Genomic DNA, 14,899 nt, shown 5'->3' on the forward strand with positions numbered 1-14,899 from the left:
TAGCTTAGCTTAGATGCCTCATCTTTCCATTAGTCTAATTTCTGCCTTTATCTCACTGATTAAAAGGTCCCAAATTTAATACGGCATCTTCTCAAGAGACATTTTCATCTATTGTCTTCATCCGTTTAAGCCATTTACAAATAGCAATGTGTTAAATTTTGTGTATTATTCAATTAATAGTTATTGGATTTTAAAAAAAATAAAAAAAATTAAAATGTGATGTTATGAAAGAGAAAAAGTAATATAATAAAAAATGGTACAGAAAGTGGCACAAAAGATATGAGCATTAAGTATCGGATTAATAGATGAAATTGGATAAAATGGGCAATATTCACTATTATTGCATAACCTATTTGAGACACCCCCAACAAAATAAAAATAAAAATAAAAAAAGGTTAGTTCATATGATTATGTAGGTAATGATGCATATGATTATCATATCTTTTAATACTAAATGAAATTTTTTTTTTTATGGCCACCATGGCCATCCATTACTTGATCGGGAAATGTATGGATGTGCTGGCAAGGGAACATATGGGTTTTTTGAACAATTGATTTCCGCCTTCTATCCCTTTATGTCGTTCTCATTGTGACTAAGATTTCATATGGTTGCAAAATCAACATTCAACATTGCAAAATCAATATTTTGGAAACATAAGATTGTATTGTATAATACAGGAGTAGAAAGATGTTCAAGCAGAATTGAGCCAATTGACTATCTTTGAAAACATCCAGTTCCTAGAAAGAAAGCCAAAGGTGTCTTCTTTATCTGCTCACACAACTGGCAACTTCAGCTCGGAGATTCAAACCAACAAACACCTGCAAATTAATCCAGATTTTATGCATTAGTACGTGCAAGAAGACATCATTTTCCACAACACATAACTTTTTTTTTTTTTTGCTAAAATAGATTTTGAATAGTAGAACTGAGTTAGCTTGCAAGACTGGTCAAGAAAAAAAAAATCGTTTATCTAAAATAGAAAAATTGAACCACAATTTGTGACTGTATTAAATTCTCATGCATACCTGTAGCTATTAAACTTCAAGATTTTCTTGATATACCCTAACACCAAGAAAAACATCCTTAATGAGATGTAATTTGCTGACAACTTCATTCATGTGCATCCGATCATTTGGCAATCTTTGTGAGCATTTGAGGCCGAGTTTTAACAGGGAAATAACACACTCCATCTCTCTTCCACCATTGATATTTTCCCTTCCAGGAGTCATTCTTCTGTTTCCATCTTCTTCTTTAGAAAGAATCAAGGGGTCCACAATCTCACAAACTTGTTCAGGCAGAGTCCTAGTAACATAGTTATGCAGATCTAGCTCATTCATAAATATATCATCCGTTGGCCTGCTCCTAGTGATCATCTCTAGCAAAAGAATCCCATAGCTGTAGACATCCCCCAGAGTTGATGCCGCAAGACCTATTCCGTACTCTGAATTTTTGTTTTTAGATAGATTATGTTACTTTGTACAAGAAAAACTTAAGAAAATAGAGAAAATTATCTAAGGGTGATAAACTGAATCAATTGTTTAGATTGGGGTAGATTAAACCACAAGAATGTTGATATGCTAGAATCTATCAGTTGGCTCATGCGAGTTCTGTTCAAACCATGGTACTGGAAGAAGGGAAAATGGTTATCGGTTCATTACACATCGCCAATTTAAAAAAAAAAGGTTTTACGAATGATGACAGACATGAATTTGGAAATCAGATCATAAATCTAACATGTTTCTTTACGAATGGTTTCATTTTTTTTCCTTTCCATTTTTTTTAAAGATATCGATGATGGAGATTAAAAGCCTAATTTTTTCAAATTACATTTCAATCTTCCCGGAGACTAGGAACCTTGGCTTAGTGTTAGGTCTAATCCCAAAAAATTGACCAATAAGAATAATAGGATTTTTGACAACTTAACAATGACAATGACAAAACAAATAAATCAAACAAAAAGAAACAAAATTTTATGTGGTTCAGTCAAATTGATCTACATCCACGGGTGAAGGGGTAGTAAATTTACTAAAACATAAAGAAAGTACAAAAGAGAGAATACAAAATTCTAGAAAATAATTTCTAGACTCAAAAGACACCTAAAACTGAAAACACAAAAGAACCTAACTAACATTAAACTTGGGATCAAAACAAAAGCCTATAACTCTTTTGATTTGATGCTTAGATTGGGTCATGGGGTTTAAACTCATTTAAATCCATTATATTTATAATTAGCAAGAGGAGAGATTTCTTTGTAAAATTTTCTGATATGAGATACAAAAATAAACTCAACAAATCTATATCTTAGCGTGCATTCAACATCGGTAAATTGCAAACAAATAGCAAATAAACTCCACATTCTTCATAAATGTCCTAATGGATTCCAACGAACCACCAAAGTTCCAACAGATCCCAATGAGCCACCAACGAATCAGAATGCAAAAAGTTCAATGGATTCCAACGGGTCAAAACTCACAAAAGGTTCAACAGATCTCAACAAACTTAAAATCACGAACATAGTAATCTTACTCCACCTTCTTCACAAAACCCTCAACGAGTTCCAGTGGGTCAAATAGCTCTTCTTCAAAACCCAATTGAACTCCAATAAAAAAATTTTCTTCACTTTTTTTAGTGATCAAAATCTGTTATTGTCGTCAAGAACCCAAAACCTGAAGCTCTGATACCAATTTATTAAGTCTGATTCCAGAAAATTGACCAACAAGAATAATAGGGTTCAAAAGGATAGCAGATTTACTATAACATAAAAAGAATACAAAAGAGAGAGTATAAAATCCGATAAACTAATTTTTAGGCTCGAAAGGCATCTAAAATTAAAAACACAAAAGAATCTAATTAGCACTTTGTTCATGGCAACTAAGAGTAGGAGAAAAATACTTGCTAATGTTGATGAGCGAAATCCCCACATGGTATTTGGAATTTCGATGAGCTGTGAACGCAAAGATGGATTAATTTGCAACAAATTGATGATTGAATGATAAAAGTTTCTGCGGAATGGGAACAATAATGTTTGAGCTGTTATAGAATCTTGTGTATAGCCCACACAATTGGAACTAATTTTCTTGGTATATTTCTGCGGAAAATGAGCTAAACCTCGTTGTCAGAACTTAATACAGAAACGGTCAGTAAGCTTCATCTAGTCTGATACTGCTACCGTTAAAGCTGGGATTAAAAAGTGTCAGCTCAGTAATGAAGAACTTATACGATCCATGACAATGAACTTATAAACGAGTCTAGAGACAAAATAGGTTTATGAATATCTACTGTGATCTTCTGCATTATGGGAAGGCACAATTAGCAGTTAAATTCCTAATGTTTTGCATTATGGACTAATTAATTTTCACTCCGCTTCATTAACCAAAAAATTATAATCAAATTAAAAGTTGTCTTCAGCCAATCTATCATTGATACTTTGTTGAGCCGAAGTAAGTGCATCTCTGTAAAATTTTATCGAAGTGGATAGTTGCGATTTATAAAAAAAAAAAAAAAGAAAAGGAATTTCGCGAATTATGCGCTTTCCAATGGGATTAATCTGAAATGCCGGTTTAAAGGTCTTCTTACCAAGTCAAAAAAGATGTACTGTGCAATGTCTTAAATCTTAATGACTATGGGCCATTGTTTAGACCTGCTTGTACAAGAAGTGAATTCCGTAGTTGATAGTTGCTGTTTTAATGTTGATGTCTTAAATCTTAATGACTATGGGCCTCCTTGTACAAGAAGTAAACTCCGTAGTCATCCTGTTGTCTTAGATCTTAATGACCATGGTATTTTAAACTTTAGTACTGCTATGGATACACATATTATTTCAAATAAATTTCGCTTGCATCATAAATACATTTCCCAATCCACCTTTTTATATTTCCAACTAACTTTTTATCTCACATACATCACATCACAAAAAGTGTTACAGTAATTATTTCAAATAATATTTCAAATAACACTGATAGGGTGTTAATTGTTAGTAATTTTATTGTTAATTTTCCCTTTTATTCTTGCCAAATATTGTTTTAATTATTAATATTTACTTATATTTGGTATTGGGACTTAATTTCAGGAACAAAGCAGAAAATTACCAAAAAGGAGGGACTTTTATGGGAAAATGGAGACGTCTAAGGACCTTGGACTCTTGAATTGGTGGGGACCACAAGCTAGTGAAAGGCATTTAGTCATTTGGGCCTTTCAAAGAAAGCAACGTAGAGAGACTTGGACCAAGAAGTAATTTGGAGGCTTTGTCCACATGTGTGGGGACCACAGGAAATAGCTTTTAGGCTTCTTTCTTTTGGCTTTTTAAGGGAAGATGTACAGAAGCAAAAGGAGATCTTTTTTTGGACGGCTCTAGTTTAGCTTTTAGGATAGCTTTAGTTTTTCTTTCTTTCTTTTCACTGGCCTCTGACACACGCCAGGTGTTTGACAATATTTCCCAACGGGAAAAACACCATTTATCCTTTGCAATCCATTAATTCGTGTGGTGATTTAATTATGCGGCGTGGCTAAGCCTTCTTTCTAGTCAAGGGGACAACTGACGATTTGGTTCGACAATTACTGTGAGATCGAATCTGTTTTAATTATTTTCTTCATTTATTGGTATTTGTATGTTCCTTGATTTTAATTGCTGTGGCCTTGTGTATGATTGATTAGTGCGCAATAATTAATTATTCATATAGGCTATTTTTGCTAAATAGGGGTAATTGAATCCGTAATTGTTCGTTATCTCTATCTCAGTAGCAACTGGCGTAATTGGGTTTATGTCAGGGGAATATACGATCTAGTTTAAACAAACCCTCGTAGCGTGTTTGTTAGTTAGGATTGGGCCTTTCTAATTATTAATGCAATCTAGAAATTAAATCCTACGGTCGTACCTAGGGTTGTTTTTGGGTTAGAGAAATAGCTAACGGTCGTACCTTAGCTATCGATAAATTAAGGAAAGGTTGGTTGTTTATCGCGTGCATGACAACTATAACCAATCTATTAATAAAAGTTGGAATTATCTGCGAATCAATGATCAGTGCATGAACCATTTCTGAAGTGTACCCTTGGCTAGAGCTTCTCTTAATTATTTCTTTGAATTAATTACTTTCTGCATTTAATTTGCTTAATTGGCATTTAATCTCAAAACCCCCTATACTTTGAACTCTAGAAGAAACGAACTATCCCCAGTCCCTGTGGATTCGACCCTGCTCACCGCTATATACAAAATCTGTATTTTTCTTGAGTAGGTAATTATTATTGCACAGGTTCGGCACCTGCCAATTTTTGGCGCCGTTGCCGGGGACTGGTGCCAGATTAATTTGTTTTTTTTGAATTCATCTTATTTTCATATTTTTTTTTAATTTTATTTTTCTATTTTTTTTATATAGTTTATGGCTGCTAACATTCCATATTTTGATGATAGACTGGACTTTATTCCTGAATGGGGTTATGAGACTCTTGATTTTCCTAATGATCAATGGGCTGTTGCAAATGGTGGAACTTATTTTGCCAACCGACACATGTCCCGCATTTCAAGATCATCTAAATGCTCCAATTGATACTTTTGGAGATTTTCCACCTCAATATCAAACGTGGTATGACCCTTATTCAAACGGGTATGATCAAGGATGGTGGGATGATTCCAATTTTGATTATGGACAAAGGCCAATAGATTTTCAACAGCTAGAGTCTCAAGAACCGTCATCCATGTCAGGTATGTCTCTTGAAGAAATAGTTGAATTAATAGCTACTAACACATATCAAATTCAACAGGAGACACATCAAATTCAACAGGAGATACATCAAATTCAACAGGAAGCATATCAACTTTAACAAGAGACAATGAATTTTCATCAGGCGACAATAGATTTTCATCAGGAGATACAAGCGAGAATGCGTAACCTGCCAGATCAAATGGATCAATTGACATCTAGGATAACGCAATTGACTTATCGAATGAGTGAAGAATTGCCCTCACAGACTATTATCGACCATGAGGAAGATGAGAGTGCAATTATCCTGACGAATGACATGGTGCTGCGAGAATCTCAAGAAGAAGGATCTAAAAATGCAGTTGAAAAGAAAGTTGAAGTGCAAGACATGAGACCCCAACATCAAATGGTTCAAGTGAATGAATCCAGTGAACAATCTCCAAATGCGGTGACATCTCCTCCATTCCTTAATCAATATTTTCCTAACTCATATTCTTTAATTCCTGTTAGTGAGATTGATTTTATCATACCAGACGATTTTGAGTTTCATGACAGGAATAAGTTAAGAGTTGCGAGGGCAAAATATTTCGTACCAGTAAATGCTCATGATGGGGGGGTGAGGGAAGAACTAAGGTCGTCGTTACCTGTTTGTTTGGCGCCATCTACTAATCCATGGAAGACCGTAGCTCGTGTGCTAAAAAATTACTCTATTTACGAGGGTTATCAGGATTACATAGAAGATGAAGCACTGAGGCGAGCTACACGATTTTATCCTCCATGAATAAACAGGACAATGTCTAGCCAAAGACATTAAAGGAAGGCGCTGCTTGGGAGGCAACCCAAGGCTTTTGTTTTAATTTTTTTATGTTTTTGGAGTTTTTATTAAGTGTTAGTTGCATTTAGTGATTTGTTGCTTGGTGGCAGGAAAGTGGCACACGCTTCGTTCAGGATCTGAAGACTCTATAGCAGTTGAGCGTGCCCACGCTAGGTGGTCACGCCTGAGGGGAAGAAATTTTCGTTCAGGATCTGAAGACTCTATAGCAGTTGAGCGTGCCCACGCCAGGTGGTCACGCCTGAGGGGAAGAGATTTTCGTTCAGGATCTGAGGACTCTATAGCAGTTGAGCGTGCCCACGCTAGGTGGTCACGCTAACGGATCGAGAATTTTCGACAGATGGAAAAAACTAGAGGGCGGTTAGGCGTGCCCACGCCTAAAACTGGGTTTCTTTGAATCAAAAAAAAAAAAAAAGTACAAAATTTCCAAGGGATCCGCAGCCCTACTCTTTCTTTCTTTTCTTTCTTCTTCCTTTTCTTTCTTTTTCTCCTTCTTCTTCAGTTTTCTTGCTTTCCGCCGCCGCCCCACACCAGAGCCAGAACTGCCGCCGCCCATCGCGTCGCTGCCCACCGCGGGCCTCGCCCCTGCACCAGCCGCGCGAGACCCCCTCCGCACGCCGGGCGGCTAAGCGATCTGACAGATCGCACACCAGCAGCTGCAGCAACTAGCAGCAGCAGGCACGCGACTCCAGCTCACCTCCAGAGCAGCAAGCGGCCAGAACCCCCAGCGCGTGCGACTCTGCCTGGCAACCCATCGCACGCCGTCCAGTCCAGTCGCGCTCTCGACCAGCAGCCAAGCGCGCAGCTTTTGCGCGCCGTCGTAGGCGCGACCCATCCGCGCGCCTCGCCTTGCGCCAATAGCAGCCCAGACCAACAACAGCGAGCAGCAGCCGCGCTCGAGCGCTCGGGTCGTCAGTGGCCTCCTCGCGCGACCCCCCTCGCAGGCAGCCAGTCCACGCGAGTCAGCCCAGCACCAGGAGCTCCAGTCCACCAGCAGCTTCCCCTTTGTGCGCGCAGCCAGGCAGCGGCCCAGCTCGTGGAGCTCAGCGGGCCTATCCAAGCGCGTGCGACATACGCGCGGTGCTTTTTTCCTCCTCCATGCCGCCCTAACTCTCTTCACTGTCATCCACTGCCTCCTCCAAACCTCTGGTGATTTCGTTCTTTAATTTTGTCACTAAGTAGCTGAGGCCAGATTACTAGCTTTTATTAGCTGATGCCAGAGTTTAATTTCTTAGCTGAGGCCAGATTGTTTACTTGCTAGCTGAGGACAGAAATGTGCTTGTTTGGGTGCTGTGGTATATATCTGTGGTTGATTGCTGACTAATCGTCAAATTTTGTGCGCAATCAGTGATATTTGGGAAAAGTTTTTACTCTAGTTGCCTGTTTAATTAGTCTGGGGGAATTTTGCTGTGTTTGTCTAATTAATTAGTTTTTGGGTTCAATTGGTAGTATTTTGGGAAAAATTTTGCTGTTCACAGGATTAATTAGCTTTTTGGGTAAGTTATTGTCTGTTTTTGCACTTGTCTGTGATTGGGAGTTGTGACTGGGAATCATTTGCTTTGTTGGCTGTTTGTTGACATATTTTTGGACACCATTCCTTAGCCTTTGCCCTGCCCTTTGATCTCAAATAACTAAACCACAAACCAAAGGCAAGAACAAGTCTTCCACCTCCACCCCTCAGCCTACGGTCCCCTTAGGGGGACCTGCCCCCTCGTATGGAGCGGATGGAGCGTCAAATGGGCGGGATGGCTCAGAATTTAGCACAGTATCTCCATCACGTGGGTTTCCGCCCGCCTCTCCCTCCACAGCCGTGGTTTATTTCTGCCCTCCTCCATTTTAAGGGAAGTATAGTTGCCCCAATACCTCTATTTTGATCTTTCTTTGCTTACATTGAGGGCAATGCAAGATTTAGGTGTGGGGGAGGGTTAATTACGCTTTAGCTGTGTTTTTAGTTGTCTGAGTAAATTTTTCCTTGCCTTAGTAGTTCCTTTCTCTAAACTGTGATGAATGCAATTGAGATATAAGTACGAGTAGTAAGTTCATACCATTGGGTGCTCTATTTTCCTCGATGATGAATTAATTGATGAATATGCTGAACTTGAACTTGACATAAATTTGACCACTTGTGCGATTTTTGGGTCTAATTTTTCGTTTGTTTGAGTGGTTATTGCACATGGTTTGTTATTCTAGAACTTGCTCGGTTATGCATATTAAGACCACATTTAAATGAATTTAATGCATTGAAATGATAGGGCACCTAGGAATGAGCCATTTTTGGACTTTCTTAAAACCAGCCCTTGGATTTTTTACCACTAGAGAGCCAAGTTGTGCCTTAACCCTTATTCTTCGCTTGAAACCCTAGTTTTTAGCCGTAAAACCTCCTTTTAGACTTTCTTTTTGAATCTCGTGTGAAGAAGTGCTTTGATTTCATTATACAGAATTTTGGAGTATTATTTGAGAGGCTTGCTAATCGTGTGAAAAATGCTTGCTAATGTTGATGAGCGAAATCCCCACATGGTATTTGGAATTTCGATGAGCTGTGAACGCAAAGATGGATTAATTTGCAACAAATTGATGATTGAATGATAAAAGTTTCTGCGGAATGGGAACAATAATGTTTGAGCTGTTATAGAATCTTGTGTATAGCCCACACAATTGGAACTAATTTTCTTGGTATATTTCTGCGGAAAATGAGCTAAACCTCGTTGTCAGAACTTAATACAGAAACGGTCAGTAAGCTTCATCTAGTCTGATACTGCTACCGTTAAAGCTGGGATTAAAAAGTGTCAGCTCAGTAATGAAGAACTTATACGATCCATGACAATGAACTTATAAACGAGTCTAGAGACAAAATAGGTTTATGAATATCTACTGTGATCTTCTGCATTATGGGAAGGCACAATTAGCAGTTAAATTCCTAATGTTTTGCATTATGGACTAATTAATTTTCACTTCCGCTTCATTAACCAAAAAATTATAATCAAATTAAAAGTTGTCTTCAGCCAATCTATCATTGATACTTTGTTGAGCCGAAGTAAGTGCATCTCTGTAAAATTTTATCGAAGTGGATAGTTGCGATTTATAAAAAAAAAAAAAGAAAAGGAATTTCGCGAATTATGCGCTTTCCAATGGGATTAATCTGAAATGCCGGTTTAAAGGTCTTCTTACCAAGTCAAAAAAGATGTACTATGCAATATCTTAAATCTTAATGACTATGGGCCATTGTTTAGACCTACTTGTACAAGAAGTGAACTCCGTAGTTGATAGTTGATGTTTTAATGTTGATGTCTTAGATCTTAATGACTATGGGCCTGCTTGTACAAGAAGTAAACTCCATAGTCATCTTGTTGTCTTAGATCTTAAAGACTATGGCATTTTAAACTTTATTACTACTATAGAATAGTGTTTTTTCGACGAGTTTTTTGACATCCAACTTGCAGAGATGAGAAATTGCTACCATTAAGCTTTAAGGGTACTAAGGATTTCAAATGACAGCCACGAAACTGATCCAACGATGGTGGAATTTTCAAACCTAGATTACCCATGAAATTCGTTTGTTGAAAAAAAAAAAATTACCCATGAAATTGGTTAAATAAAAAAAATTAATCGAGGAATTCAAAAGTCAAATGTAGTTAGGAAAAATTGTTTTTTTTTTTTCATATCACACCCTTTTTTCATCAATTTTGACATTGACTGCAACATTAGTTGTACCGTCGTTGTTGTTTTGGTTGAGAATAATTCTTTTAGTTGGGATTTTTTTTTTGATATAGGGGTTTGATTTCCTTTGGATACATATTTGTAGCGGATGATTATGTGGATATTGGTCTTCAATGATGGAGATACAAAGACATGCATACTATTGATTCCGGTGTTAGACTTGGCCTAAACTATTGATTGTATGGTGCAGCGATGGTGGTACCTTTTGGTTGGCAGTAGAAAACGAAATGAAAAAATTGTAAGAACAAAGGAAGAAAAAGAAAATACTTTTAATTTTTAAGAGCTTTTAAGGGTTTTTGAATTGACATTTATGTACCAATACATCTGGTTAATTTTAGTTAAAATGATAAGTTAACGGAATATGGGAATTATCTATTAATTTTGAGCATTCCATCAAGAATTGTATTTAAGCGGGACGAAATTTACAGTTTAAAGAGTAAAATGTAGTTTAAGGATGAAAATGGTAGTCGGAGCAAAGAGTGCAAAGTGCAATTAACACAAATAAAAGCTAAAATAATGGTGTTATTTTAAACAAGTTGAAAATGAGATTGTTTAATGAACAAATCATTAATGGTATATAGACAAGCAGGTTTTTAGACGCTTGCAAAGTTTGATATTTAAATTCAAACTGAAATAGCGTGGCATGCATCTAAACTCATAAATATATTCATTAATGGTGCAAAAAAGATTAAGCCTTAATGATATTATCAAAGCAACAAAGTGTACCTTCATATAATTCGGTATTTCACTTTGCTTCATGAACTAATTTTGTAAAAACATTCCCTGAAAAAACAATCTAAGTTTTGTCAAAATATTACACTTTGCCCCCTATACACTTTTTTGCTTTCCTTTTTCCCTGCTAATGGAGAGTCTGTTATTACTACAATTGTACAATGTTCCCAATTGATACTTTGCCCCATTTGTGCTTCTCACGAATTTTGACCCTAAGTTGGGCTGCTAGAGCCAGAGGAAGCGACTTGCACATAGCTAAATTGTTCACTCCTTTTCCCTTCTGATTTTTTTTTTCTTGGCTGTTCCTCCAATTATTTAACATTTTATCTTTTTTTTTTTTAAAAAAAAAATTTCTCCTTCCTCTTCATTTACTTCTTTAACTTTTCTTTCAGCCTGATATTCCCTAGGTTACTTAATAGGCCCTACTAACATTTTACGTTCAAAATCATCAAGATATGACATAAAAGTATGAGCCCCACCATGGCTAAATCCTTAGCTTTAAGAGACAAGGTGACTTAATTGAGCAATATATGGACATGGTAATAAGGGAACATATGTATTTATTGTACAATTGATCCTCACATTTTATCCCCTTATGTTGTTCTCATGTAAATCAAATCAATCATGGGAGCAAGAGTATGCATTGTAAGTATAATGTATTGTATTTTATGCAAGCACTGGATCCAAGCATAATATGGAAGCATTAAAATGTTCAAGCAGAATAGAGCCAATTGACTGCCTCCAAGAACATCTAATTCTTATAAAGAAAGACTATAGGAATATGTTTGAATCATCCATTTATTTATTTTTCAAATAAAAAGCCAAAGGTGTCTTCTTCATTAGCTCACCCCATTAACAACTTCAGCTTGGAGATTCAGACCTGTAAGCAGCTGCAAGTTAAGAATTCATACATTAGTATGAGAAGCCATCTTTTTACATTCTAGTGAGCACGACTTCTCTTTTTTTGGACTGGAATAGATTTTGACTGGTAGGACGAGTTAGCTTGCAAGCCTATGCCTAGAATAAAATTCTTTACCTAATGTAGAAAAAATGTACTTCAACTTGTAGATATTAAATTCTCGAGTATACCTTAGATATTAAGCTTCAACATTTTCTTGATGTACCCTGACACCAAGGAAAACATCTTTAATGAGATGTAATTTTCTGACAACTTCATTCATATGCATCCTATCATTTGGTAATCTTGCAGAGCACTTGAGTCCAATTTTCAGCAGGGAAATAATGCAATCAATCTCTCTTCCACCATTAATAGTTTTCTCTCCATGAGTAATTCGACTGTTTTCATCTCTTCCTTCAGAAAGAAGCAACGGGTCCACGATCTCAGGAACTCGTTCATGCAAAGCCCCATTAACGTAGTTATGCAGATCAAGGTCACCCACAAATATATCATCTGTTGGCCTCCTTCCTGTAATCATTTCTAGCAAAAGAATGCCGTAGCTGTAGACATCCCCTTGAGTTGATGCTGCATGACCCATTCCATACTCTGAGATTTTGTTTCTAGACATATTATTATTGGGTAGTAAAACAAAAACTATATAAAAAAATATAAGTGATTAAAATTAATCAAATGTTAGATTGGGGCATAATGGACCTTCTTTTAGAACAAATTAGCTACTATGCATCGGTGATTAGAGATCTCATGTAAATGTGAAAAAAAAAATTTAAAGAATTAAATGTCCCAAAAGTTCTATATTTCTGTGCACAATTAAGTGACATCTTGACCATAAAAAGGTTGTAAATTATAATAATTACCTGGAGCTGCATAACCGATTGATCCTTTTATGGCAATAGTACTGCTGGTTCTTTGCTCGGAAGAAGTGTTGATGGGTTTTGGGAGAAGCCTTGCCAATCCAAAATCACCCACATGAGCAACAAGATCATTGTCAAGAAGAATGTTACTTGGTTTTAGATCACAGTGAACAATCTCAGCTTCGCAGTGGTCGTGAAGATATTGCAATGCTGAAGCCACATCAATTGCAATATTTAGCTTCTGAAGAAGATTAAGACTTCTTGAGCTTGTTGCCTGATCAGTTGTCTCTGAAGGATGCAGCCACAGGTCCAGATTTCCATTTTCCATGAACTCATAGATTAGAGCTTTGCATTCATCACCCTTGGAATCAATACTGGAGCAATAACTCACGATAGAAACGAGGTTTCTATGGCGAATATTTCTCAATGCTTTGCACTCGGCCTTAAAACTTTTGGAAGCCCCATTCTTTTGAAGATCAAGAACTTTGACTGCTACAAGCTTGTTGCCATGTTTTTCTAGCCTTCCTTTGTAGACAGCTCCAAAATTTCCTGAACCAATTAAGTTTTCTGGAGAAAATCCAGAAGTTGCATGAACAAGTTCATGGTAAGAAAGCCGTAAGAGCTCATCGATTCTTGGGGGCATGCTAGAGAATCCTGCCACCATTCTTCTTTCTCCTTTATGATATACCAAGAAATATAACAACAATGCACCGAGAACCAGAAGCGTTGCTGGTAAAACAATGGACAGCAATATGATAACCTTCAGCTTTCCTCTGTTTTTCCCCTTAATCACTGGGCAAGGTGGGAACTCCAATTCTGGAATGCCTCCACAGAGTTTGTTGTTGCCAGTCAATGATATTTGACTTGCATTCCTGAAAACCCCTGTGTTTGGTATCTCACCCTCAATGTCATTGTAGGAAAGATTTAAGTAGCTCAAAAACTGAAGCTTCTCAAGTTCTCTGGGTATTGGACCAGTCAAGTTATTACTTGAAAGGTCTAATTGCTGGATGCTCTTCAAAGAAGCCAAATTTGGTGGAATTGTTCCTTGGAAAAAATTGGCTTGCATAAAAAGATTCGCCAGATCTGAACAATCAGCAAGTGATATGGGTATGTCTCCAACAAGTTGGTTGTGGGAAACATTGAAATCCACCAAATGTATAAGCTTTCCAACTTCAGGAGGCAGAGAACCACTAAACGAATTTTCACCTATTTTGATGTACATCAGTGATGAGTGCGTCTGCAGAAAATGTGGTGATATAATTCCAGTAAAGTTGTTTTGAGATATATTCAGATATTGCAAATTTTGACAGTTCATAAGAACATTGTCAAATATATTATCCCCTTCAAACTGGTTAAATGATAATTCCAGGTAGTATAGAGCTGTGGCGTTACATAGGGTAGAGACTATTTGTCCTGACAACTCATTATAGTGCAGAGCCAGAAGTTGCAAATTTTGTAATTTGCCAAAATCTCTTGGAATGAGCCCAGAAAGTGAGTTTTCTTCAAGGGCAAGGATATATAAATTGACAAGATGTCCAAACCCTTCTGGAATAGTTCCTGAAAGTTGATTTCCTCCCAAGTAAAATGCAGTGAGTTGATTTGAGAGATTGGCCATGACTCTAGGTATATTGCCTCCAAAATTATTGTAACTCAAGGAAAGAATTCTTAGATTGCTGCAGTTGGTCACTGATGCAATAAAGTCCAAGTCTCCGGTAGAATTATTCCCAAAGAAATTAACAGCAAGATTTAATAATTGAAGATTTGTCAGATCTCCTAAATTAGCTGGAACTTGCCCTGCAACTTTATTCTGGGAAAGATCAAGTATCTCAAGCCCAGAAGCATTGGTGATTGAATTGGGAAAGTTTCCAGAGAAATTGTTTTCCGCAACAGCTAATAGTTTCAGATTTGGTAGGGTGAGACCCATGTTAATTGGGAGATTGCCATGAAAGTAATTGTCGGTTACTGAAATGGAAGTAATGGCTGAACTATTAAAGATAGAGGCAGGGATAATACCTGCTAGTTTATTTGCTGCAAGAAATAATTGCACCAACCTTTTCAAGAGCCCCATCTCTAGAGGCAAACTTCCCTCCAGATTGTTGAAGTCAAGGCCGAGTGCGTTCAATGATGATGATAAGTTCCCAATGGAAGAGG

General features: G+C 37.1%; 1 protein-coding gene across 1 annotated transcript; it reads right to left on the reverse strand.

Moving 5' to 3' along the window:
- Positions 1 to 11,784: 11,784 nt before the first annotated feature.
- LOC113779057 (putative receptor-like protein kinase At3g47110) lies at positions 11,785 to 14,624 on the reverse strand. The gene is made up of 3 exons (XM_027324474.1): positions 12,752 to 14,624; positions 12,068 to 12,482; positions 11,785 to 11,868 (listed from the first exon to the last, which is right to left on the reverse strand). Exons 1-2 carry the CDS (start codon positions 14,361 to 14,363, stop codon positions 12,076 to 12,078), a joined length of 2,019 nt encoding a protein of 672 aa, XP_027180275.1. The 5' UTR covers positions 14,364 to 14,624; the 3' UTR covers positions 11,785 to 11,868; positions 12,068 to 12,075.
- Between the last annotated feature and the right edge of the window lie 275 nt (positions 14,625 to 14,899).

This window comes from Coffea eugenioides, chromosome 8 (genome assembly GCF_003713205.1).
Source record: "Coffea eugenioides isolate CCC68of chromosome 8, Ceug_1.0, whole genome shotgun sequence".
NCBI classification, from domain to species: Eukaryota; Viridiplantae; Streptophyta; class Magnoliopsida; order Gentianales; family Rubiaceae; genus Coffea; species Coffea eugenioides.

Bases quoted from the DNA above. Each gene is read 5' to 3' on its own strand.
- LOC113779057 (XM_027324474.1), bottom strand. From the start codon at position 14,363: ATGGCCAATCTCTCAAATCAACTCACTGCATTTTACTTGGGAGGAAAT. The intron at 12,483-12,751 runs GTAATTATTATA...ACAAAATCTCAG, and splicing joins AATCGGTTATGCAGCTCCAG to AGTATGGAATGGGTCATGCA.